Raw genomic sequence first — 20,288 nt, 5'->3', positions numbered from 1 at the left:
AGATCAGGCAGCAGGTGGAGCAATCAAAGATCACTATGTTTACTGGGAAGGTGACCTACTTTATAGCGAGCCTAAGTTTGCTGAGCCCGGTGCAGCCCGTGTGCTGGTGGTACCCGAGCGCTTCAGAAACTTCCTAATGGGTCTGGCTCATGACGTGCCTCTCGCAGGACATCTGGGGCAAGACAAGACCCTGAACCGGCTTGTCACCCACTTCCACTGGCCCCAGATGAGAAAGCACGTTGGTTCCTTTTGCAGGTCTTGCCAAACCTGTCAAGCTAGTGGCAAGACTGGAATGAAGTTGAAGGCCCCCCTTCAACCCTTCCCAGTGGTGAGCACCCCTTTCGAGCGGGTGGGCATAGATATCGTAGGGCCCCTGGACCCCAAGACAGCCTTAGGCAACAGGTTCATCCTGGTCTTGGTGGACCATGCCACCCGGTACCCGGAAGCAGTCCCTCTCAGGACAATCACAGCACCCGTGGTGGGCCGTGCATTGATGGGGATCTTTTCCCGTGTGGGGTTCCCCAGAGAGGTGGTCTCCGACCGGGATACCAACTTCATCTCTAGGTACATGAAGTCTCTATGGGAGGAGTGTGGGGTAACTTATAAGTTCACCACTCCTTACCACCCTCAAGGAAATGGGCTGGTTGAAAGGTTCAACCGGACCCTGAAAGGTATGATTATGGGCCTAGCGGAGCCCATGAGACGTAAGTGGGACGTCTTGTTACCATGCCTGTTGTTTGCCTACAGGGAGGTGCCTCAGAAGTCCTTAGGGTTCAGTCCCTTTGAACTCCTGTATGGCCACCCTGTCAGAGGACCTCTCTCACTGGTGAAGGAGGGTTGGGAAAAGTCCCGTGGGAAAACCCCCCAGGATGTGTTCAGCTATGTGCTGGCCATCCGCAACCAGACACAACGCTTCAGGAAACTCGCTCAGGCGAACCTGGAAGCAAGCCAGGAAGAAATGAAAAGATGGTACGACCAGAATACCACTCTGGTCGAATTTCAACCTGGGCAGAAAGTGTGGGTGATGGCACCAGTGGAGCCTTGCGCGCTCCAAGACAAGTGGTCTGGGCCATACGAGGTGGTGGAAAGGAAGAGTGAGGTAACCTACCTGGTTAACCTGAAGACTCCCAGGCAGCCCCTGAGAGTTTTGCACGTGAACCGCCTCAAACCACACTTTGAGAGGTCTGAAGTAACCATGCTCATGGCTACAGATGCAGGGATGGAAGAGGATAGCGATCCTCTCCCTGACCTCCTGGCAGTCAAAGAGCAAGACGGGTCAGTGGATGATGTGGTCCTCTCGCCCACCCTGACCCCAGAACAGCAGAGTGACTGTCGCCAAGTGTTGGGTCAGTTCTCCTCTCTGTTCTCCCTGACCCCAGGAGTCACCAACTGGTGCGTCCATGATGTGGACACTGGAGACAGCCTGCCTGTAAAGCAAAAAATTTACAGGGTAGCTGACAAGGTCAGGGCCAGCATCAAGGAAGAGGTTTCCAAGATGTTGGCGCTAGGGGTGATTGAGCCCTCCAGCAGTCCCTGGGCTAGCCCAGTGGTCTTGGTCCCCAAGAAAGCTGCTACCCCCGGTGGCCCTCCAGAACTCCGGTTTTGCGTGGACTACCGTGGGCTCAATGCGGTCACGAAGACTGACGCACACCCTATCCCCAGAGCTGATGAGCTCGTGGATCGGTTGGGAGCTGCCAAGTACCTCAGTACATTTGATTTGACTTCGGGGTACTGGCAGATTGCCTTAACTGATGGGGCCAAAGAGAGGTCAGCATTTTCAACGCCAGAGGGGCACTTCCAGTTCCGTGTCATGCCCTTTGGGTTGAAGAATGCCCCTGCCATGTTCCAGAGACTGGTTAACCAGGTACTGTCCGGGCTGGAGGAATTCAGCGCCGCATACCTGGATGACATTGCGGTGTTCAGCTCCACGTGGGAGGAACACCTGCAACACCTCTGCGAAGTGTTGAAGGCTCTGCAAAAGGCAGGCCTCACTATCAAGGCCAGCAAGTGCCAGATAGGGCAGGGATCTGTGGTGTATTTGGGACACCAGGTGGGGAGCGGCCAGGTGGCGCCCCTGCAGGCAAAGATCGATACCATTCTGGCTTTGGAGCCCCCCAAGACCCAGACAGAAGTGAGAGCCTTTTTAGGACTCACCGGGTATTATCGACGGTTTGTCAAGGGATATGGCACCATCGTTGCCCCCTTGACAGAACTCACTTCCAAGAAGTTGCCCAAAAGAGTTGACTGGACTGACGCCTGCCAAACTGCTTTTGATGCCCTGAAAACTGCGATGTGCACAGCACCGGTGCTCAAGGCACCTGACTTTTCCAGTGAGTTCATAGTTCAGACGGACGCTTCAGAGCATGGTGTGGGAGAAGTACTCTCACAAGCCACTGAGGAGAATGGAGACCAGCCAGTAGCTTTCATTAGTCGGAGGCTACTCCCCAGGGAACAGAAGTGGAGTGCGATTGAAAGGGAGGCTTTTGCCGTGGTCTGGGCTCTGAAAAAGTTGAGGCCCTACCTGTTTGGGACTCACTTTCGTGTTCAGACCGACCACAGGCCCCTCAGGTGGTTAATGCACATGACGGGTGAAAACCCAAAACTGTTGAGGTGGTCCATCTCCCTACAGGGAATGGACTTTACGGTGGAACACCGCCCTGGTACAGAACACGCCAACGCTGATGGTCTGTCCAGGTTTTTCCGCCTTAGTGAAGAGAACTCCCAAGAGGGTGGGTAGTTCTCCCCACTTTCAGCTGGAGGGGACACGTGTTAGACCTGACATCTTTTGGCGTGATTACCCCTATCTTTTTGCCTCTGCCTCCTGTATTTTTGATGCTGTGCTGGATTCGTTTTTGCTGGTTTAGATGCTTTGGACACTCGGCCACTGCTGATCAGTGCCAGAGTGTGAGTGCTCCCTATGTAAATTGTTATCATGATTGGATATACATGTTTGGCATATTTGTATCACCATGAAGTCCCTAGTAAAGTGCACTGGGTGTGCTAGGGCGGGTGATAACAAATGCTACTAGTGGGCCTGCAGCACTGATTGTTCCACCCACAGGAGTAGCTCTAAAATGGTGTCTCGGGCCTGCCACTGCAGCGCCTACGGGCAGTTTAGAACTGCCATGTCCTCCTGGTCCGCGTCCCCGCTGACCAGGCCTAACCCTTCCCCTTTTCGTGCACATCAGTCACCCCTATGGAAGGCCCAAGGTACCCCCCTGGGCAGGGTGCCGTGTATGTGAAAGGTAGAGCATGTACTAGTGCAGGTGACATGCTCTGGTAGTGAATTACAGCCATTTTCGTTTTTCACTATGGTAAGGCTATCTTGCTCCATAGGTTAACATGGGGGATGCTGGCTACAGTGGTTAACAGCATTTCTTCCCATAGGAACAAGATAGGACATAAGTATCTAGTATCCCTGAACTCAGAATTTAATAACATCTTTTAGGAAAGGTGGTTTTTAAATCCTGTGTATGAGAACAGCACGTTTAGAAAGTTGCTGTTCTCTTGTCTGACCCTTCTGTGTGCCTGGGCCTGTTTGTGTATTGACTGTCTGGTTTGTGAGTGACAGGGGCTGGGGAATTCCCCCAGAGGCTGGATGAGTCAGCACTAGGCTGAATGAATGTGATTGCAACCTGAGTGGTGGGAGGAGTTAGCACCTGGGCTGAATAGGGCTGTGCCTGCCTGCCACGATGCTGGCTCCACCTCCTGCTGGGCGGCTGAGGACCCTGCCCCTCACTCTGAAAGGAAAGATGCAGCCAGCAAAACAAAGTGCTCAGGATCCACCCAGAACTGGTTCAGACCGGGCTCAGGGCCCACATGCACAGAGAGAACAAAGACTTTAGGGGTATAAGTACAGGACCCCTGACAACAGAAAATTAGATCATCCTGGAAATCAAGAAGGAACCTCTGCCAAGGAGAAAGCTGACGTTGAAGAAGGAAGACTGTCCTGCTGTTGCTCTGCTGGACTGACCTGCTGTTGCTTTGCTGCCAAGGAGAGGGGAAGGACTTTGCTGTGAGCTGTGTCCCCTGTCTTGTAAGGAATCTCCAAGGGCCTGAGAAGAGCTGGCTCCCTGTTTCCGAAGTCCCAGGAACAAAAGGACTTCACCCCCAGTCTCCCTGAACTCTGCTGAGAGAGTTCTGTCCTTCGTAGAGTGCTTGATCCAGTTGTGGGGCCTCTAGAAGTTGAACCTGAGCTGGGAAGCTTGAAACTAAGCTGAGAGACTTTTGAAGCTGAAAAGTGTTGCGTCGCTCGCTTGCGGAGCGCATCCCCGACAGTGCGAGAAGTTTCCCGCCGCTACGAAGGTCGAGAATGGCGCAGCGCCTGACGCTGCTGCTGAAGCCATCGCACCCTTCGTTTGCGGGACGCACCAGACCGGTGCGGGAGAATCGAACATCGCTGCGAGTATCGTCGCAGAGCCTGTCGTCTGGGGGAGATCGCCGCACCGCTTGCTTGCGGACCGCATCACGTCGCTGCGAACATCGTCGCAGAAACATCACATCGAGGAGCTACGAGAGAGAGGATCACCGCTCGACCGCGCATCGTCGCCCCGGAGATCGTCGCAGCCCCTACGAGATCATCGCATCGTGCCTTTGCGAGAACAGACTTCCCACGGAACCTACGCATCGGAATCCACGCAAGCGGCCTTCCTCCCCATACAGACTGGATTCGTCGCCACACGCCCGCTGCTGCAGCGGGGCTGTCGCATCGCCTCCCCAGGGTCTCAGGAGTAACGCATCGCTTGTTTCCACCGCACCAGCTTCCTGCTTGTGGAACTTTGTTGCATCTAAAAGGTACTGTGAGTAAACGTGACGCAACTGTGAACTTTTCACGCATCTGTGGATTATTTGATCGCAACTTAAAGAACTTTGATTACAACCTGAAGAACTCTTTTGAAACCATATCCTTGAACTGCGTATGTTGGATTTTTGGACGTTTTGGTCTTGTGTAGTTTAGAATAAATATCTTTATTTTCCTAAACTGTTGTGGAATCAGTTTGTGGTGTTTTCACTGTGTTACTGTGAGTGTTGGTACAAATACTTTACGCATTGCCTCTGGTTAGCCTAGACTGCTCAGGCCAAGCTACCTAGAGGGCGAGCAGGGGTTATCTAAGAGGGTTATCTCCTTGCCCTGACTAGAAGCAAGGGTCCCTATTTGGACAGTGGTACCTACCTCTGCCAACTAGAGACCCCCAGTTCTAACAAAAGGATTGAAAAGATATAGGGAAGATAGAAAAACAGGCCCAGAACCATAGCAAAAAGTGAAAAACAAGATGGGCGCGCCCATTGGCGACTGCGTGGTGAAGTTTGCATGATACTTCCCCCCTAGCACGCAAAAAGCGTCCCCGAACATGCAATACGTGTTCCCAAACAGGAAATACGCATCGCAAACAGTAGAACAGGCAACTCTGCGGGTTCTTGGAAATTCGTGTAGATCGCAGAGTTTTTTTGCGGCTTCGCGGAATTCCACGTAGTGCGACTACGCGAACTCCGCCCAGGGTGAAACATATTTCTACAAAAAACAATGGCTCCTGTGGAAAATTACTCAAATAATATGATAATGTTGCTGCACAATGGCAATGTAGGTGATTCGAAAACAGACGAAAGGCAAGTAGGTGGTATATACACTGGAAGAATATATTTGAATACCAGCCAGATTAATTACTGATTTTACACATATAGACAATATACACATATTATATACACTTATACATTTAGAAAACAGTGAATTTGTGTCCCAAGTGAATGATTTTAAACAAAAAACAACTTATTTACAAAAATTCATACAAAAAAGGAAAATAACATAGGGATTCTGTTTTAAATTCGTTTTTTGAAAAGAAAGAAAGCGACCGCACTGCCGATCGGTAAGCTCTGCCATTGTGCAGCCGCCATCACTCACGGGATTGCCCAGAGTTCACGAATTGTATCAAAGAGCCAGCATCGTCTGAGCCCCTTATACTTCGGCCACCTTGTTGGCTTGAACCTTGATCCACCCTTAGCACTATTAAGTGCTCAAAGGTTGTTTTGAACCGGTGACAAGTTTCAGAAATCGAATAAAACATTACGAGTACATCGAATTGAGTCACTACAGGGGTCCCGGCTGGGATCTCTGTAAGTTGCTTCCATTCACTTTCATCACGGTGTCACTGTCCTTGTATATACATAATTACCAGCAAATCGCAGGTGCCCCATATACAGTCAGTCCTGAAGAGACCTTCTATCCATGCAAGGTCGAAACGTCGTCGACAACTTGTAAAGAAGAAGACCGTTTTTTAAGTTGTCATTATTGGTCAACTTGAATATTAATTTTGAAATGAACCAATAGGTCGCTTTCTTTCTTTTCAAAAAACGAATTTAAAACAGAATCCCTATGTTATTTTCCTTTTTTGTATGAATTTTTGTAAATAAGTTGTTTTTTGTTTAAAATCATTCACTTGGGACACAAATTCACTGTTTTCTAAATGTATAAGTGTATATAATATGTGTATATTGTCTATATGTGTAAAATCAGTAATTAATCTGGCTGGTATTCAAATATATTCTTCCAGTGTATATACCACCTACTTGCCTTTCGTCTGTTTTCGAATCACCTACATTGCCATTGTGCAGCAACATTATCATATTATTTGAGTAATTTTCCACAGGAGCCATTGTTTTTTGTAGAAACACTTTTACCCAGGCTCCCAGTGAGTAGGGTTCCCCTGTTAAATTCCTAACAGGGTGAAACATAAGTCTTTATTTTGCCGCTTACAACCACACACTGCAAGCACAATTTCATAACTTTTATAACCACACCTTAACACCTCCCAGCAAAGTATAAAATTCCTGTTTTAGATTCCGCCCAGAACTGCCACGGTCCTAGAGCAAATAATGTCAAGACACTACACCAGCTAGTTTGAGCAGATTTTGGGAATGCTTCTTTGCTCTTGGCTTTAAATGGCTTTATTTTCTATCTCACCTGCCTGCTTCTAGAGTAAAGTGCTTTCCCCCCTTTTCTTGTATTTGTCTTGCCTCTAGGGGTAGCAGAAGTGACATTACAAACCCTTTGAACTTAAGGACATCACAGGAAGTGACCTCATGTGACCAGCAATGCTTCCCAGAAAGGAATGTCACATGCCCTTAACCCTAATGACACCATGAGAACTGTAATGATTGCATAATTAACATAACATCATAATACAAACAAATATGTTTTCGATACCACGTATATCAGGATGCTACCATATTCTTTGAAAGCGGTGCACAGTAATACTTGTCCTGATTTGTAGTGAAGAAGTGAAGCGAGTCAGCAAGACCTCTTTTTGGAGGGCTGAAATAGTTTTCTTCCCAAGAACATTTAGAAACAAGCATTTACAATGCAATGGCCTCGGCTCTGTTAAAGTTAGAGCTATTGGCATTTCAAATGGCATTTTTTTCATTTTTTGTTTTTTTAAAAACATAAATAAATGGTATTGTCATTTACAATGGCAATAGGTGAGCATTAGAGAGTAGTAGAGAGTATTAGCGGACACAGAGCCACACTCAGAAAGCCACACACACACACAGAGAGCCACACACACACACACAGAGAGCCACACACACACACAGAGCCCCACACACACACAGCGAGCCACACACACAAAGAGCCACACACACACAGAGCCACACACACACAGAGCCACACACACACACAGACACACACACAGAGAGCCACACACACACACAGAGCCACACACACAAAGAGACGCACAGAGCCACACACACACACACAGCCACACACACAGAGCTACACACACATAGCCACACACACACAGAGCAACACACACACACACAGAGCCACACACAGTAAGCCACACACACGCACAGAGCCACACACACACACACGGAGCCGTACACACACACAGAGCCACTCACACACTCTTACCCAAAATATTATACAAATGGGTTTACAATGGACATTTAGCAACACTACTAGTGCCTTAAATGTTTAATCCCCATAGTCCAGAACCCTTGAGTTTATGAAGGAAACAAGGGTCAACAGCCCCTTTTGATCTCACCCCAATTAGGGACAAAAGTTGAGAGCACGACACTATAAGTGCCAAACAATCTGCTGAAGAAACCCCTTGCGGGCATTAAAGTTCAAATAAACCAAAAAGTGTGCTTTCACTGTGCTGTGCGACACAAATAAAAAAGACATCATATGCAATTGGAGTAATGTTTAAGTGAAAGGTGGAGAGTTAGGCTAATGATGGCCCAGGAGGGAATGAGTTTATCTAAGTGTCCAAGATTGTTACAAGTTCTTAAATGTGTCAGCAGTTGCTTGGCTGAGGTGAGCAGACTAAATGTAAGACTAATGGGGAAAAATGATAGAGAGTGGAGAGGGTAGTTCTGTAAAAGTATGAAAATGTGTTAGTCTGTTGTAAAATATCAGTTTATTTTGTTGCATAGTTGTTCCTGTTAATTTATTTACAATAGTACAATAACTCTTTTCGTGTTTACTTTTGCCTCTATTTAGTCATGAGAATAAACAATATTTAATGGGGCTTTGAGAGACAATGTGCTTTAGGTCATAAAGAATCTGCACAACGACTTTCAAACAAAAAAAGCTGGACAAACAATTGATTTTGTTTCTCAAAAGTAAGGTACAACTACACATAGAAAACACTTTCTCAGAAAAGTATGCTGATGAGTTCAGATATGTTTGTTATGTTTGATTCAGAAATATTCTTAGAATTTGAAGATGAAGAGCCAAGTTAAAGAACAACCTCAAAGAAAAGTGAGATTATCCCGGAGATTTTAATTTGGAGATGTAAACGAGTGTCCTCTTGTGCTTCCCTTATCAAGTGTGGTCGAAGCACACCTGCCCTTGATGTACTCATTTTATCTCCCAAAAAAGCTCAAGCAAACATATGTGCCATGGAAATGAAGGCAACACCTGGCACAAAAAGCTGTAATTTTCTGAGCTGTATTGTTCTAATTTGCACTGCGGGGTAGATTGTCTTTTGATCTAGCTATACATAAGTGTTTCCTAAATTTACACAAACAACTAATACAATCAAAGGGTCCCATCCTAAAAGACTCCCTGGTAAATACGTACTACTACTTTACTGTTAACAGTACCAGGTAGAGATCATGCCTGCTACCTACCCGGGCACTCTTCATAAGGAAGCACGCCTTTCTAACCATGAGAAGCTGCTTTTTACCCGGAAAGGTAAACAAACTGGCATAGGAAGATATCATGACAGTGGTGACAGTTGGAGCAAATAGAACTACTTACGTTTTTTATGGAAGGGCTTGAACAATTGCATTAAAATTGCAATATCCTCTTAATTATGTTTGGGGTCGTATTATCGGCGGATACCACCCCAGTCATGTGGAATCCCAGACTGTCCGACCGCTGCTGTCGCCGTTCATTTTCAAAGGAAGAGGATCTGCTGCTTGGATTCAACAAGGGGAAGAGGTACACTACTGAAAGCAATAACCCCAAGCACGCGAAGATCCACAAAACAAATCACAGACATCGTTCATCATCAGATGTTCCCCAACAGTTTGTCCAAACAGATCCCCCCCCAAAATCAAGCGCGTGTCAATGACACTTACCTGACGACTGAGCCTCCGCCATGCCAGGCACATGGCCAGTTCCCGGCGAAAGTCAGCTCCAGCGCCTCTCTCCCCTCCTTGCCTCACGCATCCCCCAGATTGCTTCCGATTCTCGGCTCAATATTGCCATCAGCGAGTCAGTATCAGCAACGTCTAACTCCATGCGCACAGCGGCGCTTTGCTGGCTGCAGCCCCCAGCTGACTGAAGGCTTCGCAACCTTTCCTGAATCAGTAGAGGATTCCGCCCGGAGGTTCTACCGCGCCGGCACTCAGTATTATTTGGCTCGTAAACATTTGACAAAAAACTAGAATGCTCACCGAACAAAATGAACATGCGAGCATTGGCCGTCATGCCTTGAAAAATAAACAAACAATTAAAATGGTGGCATTTTTTAGAGCTAAGCCCAGACCGAACAAAAAGAACATGCGAGCATTGACCGTCATGCCTTAAAAAATAAACAAACAATCAAAATGGTGGCATTTTTTAAAGCTAAGCCCCGTCCTTTTCAGACTGGGGGGCATGTTTTTTGTTGAGTGACTGAAGACGTCACTGAGAGAAAGGACAGCAAAAACACGCCCCTCAATCCCAAACGGACGGGGCTTAGCTTTAAAAAATGACATCACAGAAACCTCTTCTCCATTGGCTGGCCACTGTTAAGGCAGCCAGCCAATGGAGAAGAGGGGCGGGTTCAAACCTAAGACATAAGATCTCGCCAGCGAGACTGCGCATGCACAGCGTAAGCTAGCCGAGACCTAAAAACGGGTTTGCCACATGGTGCATTGAAAGCAATACTTTCATAAAAATTTGTTAAAATGTCATACTGGTTCTGAAAGGGCTCTAATGAAATATTCAAGTTCTTTCATGGTGTGCGAACCAAGGAAACCAGGCACTCCTAGGGAGATTACCCTATTATTTCAAAATGTGTTCCGGCTACCCCTGTATTTCAAACATTACCTCTATTGTACCAGGGCCAGCATTTTGTCATAGGTGCCTTTTATTTGCCACTGGTGCTCTTATGCAGAAATTACCCATATACTGCCAGTATTTTGCCATGGGTGCCTAATATTTACCAGGCATTACCTCTAGAATGTTAGTACTAGTATTTTACCATGGACTCCGTTATGCCAAGAATTACCTCCAGCAAGCAGTGCCAGTGTTATGTTACAGGCACCTGTCATGCTAAGAAATGTCTTCAGCATCCTAATTCCAGTATTTTGCCATGGGTGCCACTCACAATTACCCTTGGTCTCGCTCACTCATCTGTACTATTTATTCACAATCACTTGCACTCAATGTTACTCACAATTACACTCTCTCAATGTTGCTCACCCTCACTCACTCTCCAACACTACATCACTCTCATTCTTACTTATTCATTCTCATTCATCCACTCATCCTCACTTTCAGTCATCCCTACTCTCACTCACTCACTCTGAGTCACCCGTGCTCCCTTATGGAGACTCAATTTCATTGATTCTTACTTACAACCTGTTAGTGGCTCTCCTCCACTCAGTTTCCCTCACACACACATGCTCACACATACAGACATGCACACTCACACTCTCAGAAACTTACCTGCAAACATACACACAACATACATTTAAAAAACATTGATCTTTTTACCTTAGCTTCAAATAAAAGTCTCATTCCAGCTCTTGGTGCTCCATTTCTATATATTACATTAATTGTGAACAATGAGTTATTATTCACTGTTATTGTAACAAAAAATGGTCAGCAAACAAAAATAGCTGAGCTCCAATAACCAAAGGGTCAAGCTGTCTCTTGTTCTTGGCACTCAATTTGCCACCTCTGAAGGCAGTGGTCGCAAAAGCAGTACCAGGGGTCTCAAAGCAGAAAGCCAGGAGTCGCAGTTGCAACCCCTGGCAACTCCTAAATGATGTCCGTGGAGAAGGTAGGAATTAGCGAGGGTCATCATCATAGGATCAATGTACATTAAAGCATTGGCTATACAACCCAATTATTGATCACTCCCACAAAAGAGAAGTGGAAAAAGAACTCAATATTTACTGCTCTTATGTCTGCGCAGTGAGTACCCACCATTTAAATTGGCTATCAATGCTAATGGCCGTTTAATCTCAGACCACCTAACACGCCTGTTTAAGAAAGTATATAAAACCAATATACTCTTCAGAACTTGTTACAAAAGTGCATTAGCGCTGGATGCATCATAGTCCTTTTCTTTAATATTATTTTTAGACATGCTGCAAAGCAGCCACCGAGTTATACAGCATGGCTTCTAGTCAATGCCAAAGTTGGCAATGTCCATGCTGTATAGCATGAACAAAGGATTTCCGAACAAATCAGTTAATCTTCCCATGCGTGAAAAAGAAAAAAATATATAACATTTGGCATAAAATCCTATCATGCAAGCAAAGCCTGGGAAGAGAATGTGGCCTAACAGCTAGGTCGGTAGACCTCGGAGTTGGGCAACCGGGTTAGAGTCTTGGCAGGGACGCTCAACATTCTGTGATCTGGGCAAATCACATAATCTCCCTGTGTCCAACAAAAATGAATGTGTCCATTTGCAATTCAACTGGTGCTCATATAAAGCGCTCTGATTCCTCTGGGTCTAGTTCGTACTTTATAAAACTCCACCCAAAAAATAAAAAAAGCCATTGAGCCCTCGTCCATGTCTTAGTGAAAATGCAATTGGAATAGGATAACATCTGTTGTGACAATAAAAGCCAAATAACATCTTTGAACGGTGTGTGTGGCATAGTACAACATAGTTACAAACGCCAAGAGGTTCATTAAGGACCACAGGGAAGATAAATAAATAAAAGTACTGCTTGTATCACAGCATTATCAACTGAAGGACAGTATTAACACTGAAGCAATCAGTACTTGGGCCAAACTCCAGCCAAAAGAAGAGGAAGTGGAGCCAGCATGGGCTGGCCAATTAGAAGGCAGCAAACAAGAGTGAAAAAGCAGCAAAAAAATTCCAAGCAAAGGGTGTTGTTCACAATATCGCGCAAAAGCGCATGCAGCGTGACGCAAGACCTAAAAAAACAGACAATCTATACGACTGTCAAGGTGCATGCTCAAATTCTTGATCGAGCAGAAGGGCGCATTTATTCCTTAGATTGTTGTTGTTTTTTTGTTTAACTTTCACATCGGGGACTTTGCTGCTTTTCCCAAAGGTGTCCCCTTAAAAGTAAATGGCAGTATTATAGAGTGACCCTCTGAGTTAAAATAAGAAGGTATGGTAAAGTTCTCATAAGGTCATAGTCGGTTGGATTTGGCTTCAAGAAACCCTCTTCTTCACAATGTTTTACATTAAACTTATCCTATTGAGTTGCATGAAAATACATGGCCTGCCCGGACAAAAAAAATATATATGGATCAATCTCCTCTCAGCATGGGAAACATGAAAGCGAGATTGTGCTGCAATTTATACCAAATAGCTACACCAATGCAATAAAAGTGTTCTATTATTTTGGTTTGAATCTCAGCACATATGCACATACACAAGCGCATCTCTCTACATGTGTTTATTGATTCACTTACCTTTGCAAACGTCCTGTAACCTTCAAGAATGGGTCTATATCCTGTGCAGCGGCACAGATTTCCTGTGTGCACAGAAAAAAATTCATTCAGCAGAAAATATCAAAATGAAGCTCACTCTATCATAGAAATTCACATGGCTTAATTTACACAAAATTCAATGATCCGGAATGTACTCCTGTAACCTGGCTGCTGTTTGGAGTACATTTCAGTTTTTTTAGGAATACTCACAGTATTCTTCGAGTGCGGTTGGGAAACGGAAACAATCTACGACAGTAGTAGATTTCCTGTACTAATCTCATGTAGGACTATTTATACTGGCAGAAACGAGACATTAAGATGCAATTTTCGCATTGGAAACCCGCGACAAAATCCGACCATTCCAGAATCTGTAGATCAGGAATATCTCATTGTGAATCACATTTTTGTGTGTGTTTGAAAAGTAGACTTAGATGTGAAAATACTTTTGGGAATCAGACTCAGAGAGCTTGAGTAGGATTTTACTATGGACTGGCAAAGTCCCACTAACAAGCATAGTGGACATTTGAAGTATTTATCTGATACAGGTCCCTGGGAAAACAAAATGTAAAAGGAGTTTGCATCTTTAGGTCCGGGGGCGGCTCCTCCATGTGGGCGGAGAAGCATCGCCCCACTGATTTCTCACAGTGCAAGAAGCAGAAACATAAAATGGTATTATAAATTAAATGTTATATTTCTGCTTCTCGCACTGCAAGATAGCAGAAGAAGGGTTTTGTTGGGGGTGGGTGGTCCTCCTCGACGGCAGGGGAGGAGTGGATAGCCCAATGCAGAGGCGCAACTAGAGCCAAATTTCGGGGGGGCTAAGAAAACATTTCGGGGGGGCTGAACCTTTAATCAGTAGGCAAAGTGGAGCTGCAGGGGCTCTTAGAAGGGGTGAAACAACTGCCAGGCCTAATTAACATTCAAATGGTCTTTTAAAGACCTGTAAAACGTTCGGGTGCGGCTCTGTGTGTGCCCGGGATCTGTCTCATCCCGGGCTGCCACACACGACGGGGGGGCTGAAGCCCGGTGAGTCCAATGGGTGTTGCGCGCCTGGCCCAATGTTGCTGGCCCTGACTGTTTGGTCGGCCCTCTGGGGCCGACTAAACCAGTCATGCACTCTCTCCATTTTCTCCATGTAGGCTGCATGCAGCCTACATGGATAAAATAGCCTCCCCATAGACACCTGTGCGCTTGGCACCCAGCCAATCAGAACCATTCCATTGCAGTGTTGTGATTGGCTTAGGGGAAGGGAGGGAGGCTGCCTGCTTCCTGTTCCTGTGGATGCAGGCAAGCAGATGCAGGAGCCGGAACTTGGAAAACGCGGGACCTGGGAAAGATACGTTTTTTTTTTATTATTGAACCCCTCCTGTGCGACTCCCTCCTCCGCAGGCGCCCCTCGCCCCCCCCCCCCCCACCCCGCGCTCATCCCACCACCCATGAGCCATGCCGGTCGTGACTACTCTAGGTTCCTGATGGAGAAATGTGCTTCTAAAGATCTTTAATCTTGTTACCTTCTGCTGGGAACACTGTTGAAGGAGTTAACGTCCCTAGTTTTCAGCTTTGCCAGAGATTGTCACAATGTTCGAAAGCAGCTTGTCGCACTGCAGAGGTGCCTGGTGCAGACCTGAGAGGGTTGGGTCAATGTCAAAGCTTGAGGATGCCCAGAATTAACATACCATGAGTGTAAATGGGGAACATTTACATAGCAGTTACCCTAAAACTCCTCTAGAGAGAATGAATATCAGGGGTTCCAGGAATTCTGGGGACCAGGGCTAATTGAGATTACAAGAGGACTTGGAGCTTTTCCTGAGAAATAAGGAATTACTGGGGAACCAGTAATTTCAGTCCTGATACCATCAGTCATGGCCCGTCCCCTGCCAAAGAGGCAGGCAGGCTGGAGAAGAGACCTGGTGGGGCCTGGCATGGGGGGACTTGAGGGAAAAAAATATATAACTATAAAGGAAATAAACGTACCTGATCGCTGCCGCCGCCGTCTCCTCCGCATCCAGCTCTTCCTGATTCTGGGACAGGTTCCCAGATTCCACTGGGCCAATCATGACGCTGCAGGAAAGCAGCGTCATGATTGGTCTGAGAGCTCTAACTTTGTGCTCCCACGCAGACTGGGAGGCTGTGCCTTCTTTCTCCAGCCCCAGAAACGCAGCTGGGGCTGGAGAAAGCTACACTGTGCATAAGGTGTTTGGGCCGGCCTGAAACGCCAGCGAACACCTCATGCGCAGTGCACTCCCCACCACAGGGTTATCCGCTCTGGACCCGCACCCAAGACTCATCAGAGTCCTCGTGGCGGGTCCAGGGGTATTTTAAAAAACAATAATAAAACGGGTTAGAAACCCGTTTTATTATCGTTTTATTTGTTGCAATTAGTGGTGGGGGGGCAGCATTCCTCCACCCTAATGGAGGGGCCACCGCTGGATACCATCTTAATTCCTAATTTGTCCTGAGTATTTCTAATGGAGAATCTACCTGCCTTCAGCAGACCAAGTCTTAGAATGAAATACCACAGATCCACAGAGTCACCGCAGACCTTGCAATCCCAATTCATCTCATATTACCCTTTAACAGCTTAGCCGACAGTAGGGGGTATTTGTAGTCGGCCTCGTAGTACTATTTTAAACCCTTGCAACAACCTAATAAAGCATTCTGAATTGTGTTCTTTTTCCACTGTCAATATTCTAATAAAGGACCTGATTCACAAAGGTAAACTTACACTTAGGACTGCCCTATCTTTTTACGTGTCGCAACTCCACAGTTGTAAAGGTACTACTAGTAGAATGCATTTGTGAATAGCAAACAGTCGTGAACTTACACTTTGGGGTCCAACATGTTTAACCTGTGGGCCAAGCTCATGCAGTTACCTTGGAATGCATTCTCGATCTCCTCCATAGTCGGCTCGGGTGAATTGCGAAGCAGGGTGTACATGGACATGACAAATCCAGGAGTGCAGAACCCGCACTGGGAGCCATGGCTCTTTGCAATTCTCTCCTGTGAGCAGAAACACAATTGAACTCAATGCTACACCAGTTGTCGGTAGGGTAGACTTAACTCCTACCTTGATGGTTTAGGGTAGTTCTGCTCCACCACATGGACCCTGTGTGCACTAGAAATCACAAGGCAAATTTTTGTGTCTGAAAGTCAAAGCATGTTTTATTTACTTGTATATTCTCTTCCCCTTTTACGTTCAACACTTATGATCATTAATAAAAATCTCACAATATGAAACCAAAACTAATGTTGATGTTTTGTTGAATTCCTCAAGCTTATAAAGCTGTAGATTCCAGAGGATGTTGTAACCATATAATAAAAATGCCTTATCTCTATTAAAATGGAATAAAGTTGAATGCTACGTAAACAGTACCTGGACCGGATGCAGTCTTGTCTTTGTACTCCCGATTCCTTCCACCGTGGTTACAGCTACATGGTGCAGCGAACAGACAGGCGCCAAGCAGGCATTAGCCGAATAGTGACTAGACCTGGGAGTCAAGGTCGGGAACTAGTAGTACTATGCATGACTTTACTTGAAAGGATGAAATATGAAGGCAAATTCTTACCCTTGAGTCTTTCGTGGGTATCGGTCTACGATATATATGTAAACTGCGCTGTCCATAAAGAATGAATTAAAAGCACGACTAAAACTGCTAATCTGTCGAACATACATAGGTTCCATTTGTCATTCTATTTATTGCAAACCATTTAAAAAGACAAAACATCCGTCATTTGAAAATAAAGATACAACCAAATAGAGTAGTTAATAACTAAAGATAAAAAAAATGCAAATGCAATAAAAGAAAAGGAGCTAGATTGCATACAGCTCATTAAATAGAATGTCATGTTTTTAAAATTAATTTAAAGAGAGCCCTGTCACGTATGACTCACATGTATGTCCATAAGATTAGTGATTCTGAATTTGCAATATTTACCAATTCGCAAATTGGGAATCACAAAAGTGTACAAATGAACATATGATCGTCTGATATTGGGATTCAGTAACATGCAGAATTGCAGAATGAGGAATTGCAGTTTGTGACTGTCATCTCGGCAGCCACTGATGTCATCGCTAACTTGAGCCCACTGCTGAACCAAAGCACAGCAGTTGAGGAGCACACATCTGCAGTGAGGCAAGGAGGGTAAACCAATAAGACCTCTGAAGCCGGAACACCATACTTACCAAAGAGGAGAAGCAGAGCTGCAGAAAAAAGTTCTTGTACAGCTCCACAAACTAATAGAGGAAGGTTCAGGATCAAAGAAACAAGACAACTCTTTGGAAAAACAGAGAGGTAAGTGCCACATTCAACCAAGAAAATATGGCATGGAATCCAGACATATGTTGTCTCAACCAACACAGCACCACAAGCCCAGCACAGAAGAGCTGCGTAAAGAGACAGTGTGAGAAGCACCTGTGAGAAGCTAAGGATCCCACACAGAATACACAGAGGAAAGCACCATGGTGCCAAAATCAGTATACGCTGTGCATCATTTAAGCTGGTGTTTGCCGGTGGTAAGCAGCGTAGCGCAGGGGGCCACATGAATGGTTGCCTCGCTCGCAAAATTCTTAGAGGCAATTTTAAGGGTACAAAATGTAAATAGGGGCACAAAATTTTAAAAGAAAAGTGGAAAGATACTTGCCTTGCCCCAGGAGCTTGTAGTTGTAACCCACACTATGCCACTGCCGGTGGGGGACACAGGAACTCATTTTTGGGGACCAGCACTTGTGTAGGGAATGCACACTCCATACATGCGCTATGTACTTCTTGTAAACCCTTATGTTTGATTTCAATATTGTTTATATATGTATTCTGTTCCCCTGGTTTCTACCATTGACCAGCCGGCATTACTACTGGATTATTGGTTTGGACAGCTGCGTTTCCAGAGGCTCCTGCCTGCTCTTCGTGGACGCTTGTATTTTATAGCAAAAAAAACCTGCACTTTCAAGGACATCTTTTATTGTTACTTATTCGACTCATAAACTCCACACACAGTCTATGGCCTTTGCAATTAGAAGACTAACCAACGTGAAAAGGATACATAATCTTTTTCTGGATGTGATCAAAGCGAGATATCATCACAGTGCAGGCTCCGCATCCACCTTCTCGGCAGCCCAGCTTAGTTCCTGGCAAACCCACTGGATGAAGAATAGTTAAGGAAAATAACATCTGTAACAGTTGTATGATGGTACAACACATGCCATTACAACGCATGCAGTTAAAACGCATACTGTTACCCCGACTTGCTGTCGGGGTGTGCTGGAAGTTGGAATGGTATAATTTACTATTCCAACTCCAGTGTGTGCAACCGTAGGGAAGGTGTTCGAGTTAACTCCAACACCACTACCCCCTGCAACAAGCCTTTTGCGTTGTAATGACATGCATTGTAATGGCAAGCATTGTAACGCTTATGTTGTAAAGGCTGTTTCACTCTGTAATAGCTTCTACACTGGATATTCAAGAAAACGACATACCACACTGTTCATAAATTGGGTTTGCAGACAATAGTTAACAACTTCAGGGGAAGCAGGGACCAGTATTCTGGATTAATGTGGATTTGACTAGTCAAGGAAACAAACCCTTGTTAACAGATTCAGCTGGTGATTTTCATTACTTCATCCTAAAGAGTTTTCTTCATCAAGGTACCATTAGATAGGTTTACAGAAGTGCGCTTGGGAGTCATTTCATGATCTCAGCTTTGCTATGGTTATTCAGCGGCACTTTTGACCTGTCTTCAATGGTGACAGGCACACCTTGTAAGTACTCTATTTGATTTTATCTAATTAGTTTATCTGTTGAGTAGCCACTGCTGCTGCTAATCCTGCACCCAATTATTTGGCTCATTTTGCTTCATTTCTGGAGCGTCCTGGTAAACCTCCTGTGAAATGGATGCTGTGGATCAGAGCGTTTGAGAACTATTTAATTGCTGTTGGTGCTGATGAATATGTGGCGAAACACAAAGCTGCTATTCTCTTTAGTCATATGGGTCGTGAAGGGCAACTGGTATTTGAGAATTTACCAAGAATACCAGCACCTACTGATGAGGAGGATGAATGGGATGCATTTCTGCAAGCGAAAGCTCATCTGCAAAAGAAGTTCAGTGATGAGCCAAGTATTCTTCTGGAACGTTTTAATTTTATGAAAAGAAAACAAACCTCTGATGAGTCCATGGGGGATTATTTATCTGTCTTGAGACATTTAGGGCTGATTCACAAAAGTACTCTGAGACAAAATCCTAACTTTACAATTTAAAGTTAAGATTATGTCTCAGTTTAGGAGTAGTAAAGTTAAGAATCCTAACTTTACTACTCCTAAATTCCTTTTGTGCATACCGAAAGTCGTAAAGTTAGGATTTTGTCTCAGTTTAGGAGTGGTAAAGTTAAGAATCCTAACTTTACTACTCTTAAATGCCTTTTGTGAATACCGAAAATCGCAAAGTTAGGATTTTGTCTTAGATTACTTTTGTGAATTGGGCCCTTAGCTACCAACTGCAACTTTGGTACTTTATTGGATGTGTACTTACGAGACCAGTTTGTTTATGGCTGTTCATCTAAGAAGATACAAGAGAAGTTGCTATGTTTCAGAGATCCATAGCTCAATGAAGTTGTAACAGTTGCTAAACACATGGAAAGTTCTACTGAATCCTCTAAGGTTAGGGGTCAGGAAACTGTTACTTCAACTCCAGTGCATGTTGTTGATAATGATATAGATGTCAATGTTGTTAAACCAAAAGGGAAAGTTAATAAGTACATTAAAAAAAACCTGTAATTTATTGTTTCAGATTTGGGTTAAAAACTCACATAGGTAACTCACCTCATCGTCCAGCTGTCGGAAAACGTTGTGTTAAATGTAAAAAAATTGGACATTTCCATACTGTATGTAGGATGGGCAGAAATCAGCCTAGAGTGAGTAACGTGGATGCACCTCTGGACAGTGAGACTCTTGACTTTTAAAGTTTATTACTTAGCCTTGATGTTCTCCAAATTTCAAACAAAGAAATTAAGGATCCCATTTTCAGTTTACTATAGTTGGGATCCTCACGCTGGATATGATGTGTGACTCTGGTGTCCCAATCACCATTATTTCTGATGTATTATTCTATGCTAGGTGGGGTGTTGGAGCAAATTTGTATCGCTCTGATGTACGTCCCAAGGCATATGGGG

The 20,288-nt window shown here is 45.1% G+C and overlaps 1 protein-coding gene across 1 annotated transcript in view; it reads right to left on the bottom strand.

Annotated features, from left to right (window-relative positions):
- The window catches only part of LOC147709413 (xanthine dehydrogenase/oxidase-like), a 1,362,843-nt gene that overhangs the window by 1,266,132 nt on the left and 76,423 nt on the right, over positions 1-20,288 (bottom strand). The window contains exons 2-5 of the mRNA XM_086927983.1: positions 18,167-18,263; positions 16,500-16,608; positions 16,000-16,126; positions 13,109-13,170 (exon numbers count right to left, since the gene is read on the bottom strand). Of these exons, the coding sequence (XP_086784109.1) occupies positions 13,109-13,170; positions 16,000-16,126; positions 16,500-16,608; positions 18,167-18,263 (395 nt within the window). The remainder of the gene's footprint in view (positions 1-13,108; positions 13,171-15,999; positions 16,127-16,499; positions 16,609-18,166; positions 18,264-20,288) is intronic.

This window comes from Lissotriton vulgaris, chromosome 6, assembly GCF_964263255.1.
Source record: "Lissotriton vulgaris chromosome 6, aLisVul1.2, whole genome shotgun sequence".
In the NCBI taxonomy this organism is placed as follows: Eukaryota; Metazoa; Chordata; class Amphibia; order Caudata; family Salamandridae; genus Lissotriton; species Lissotriton vulgaris.
The sequence above is the reverse complement of the archived record's forward strand: the minus strand, read 5'-3'. Positions and strand labels throughout refer to the sequence as shown.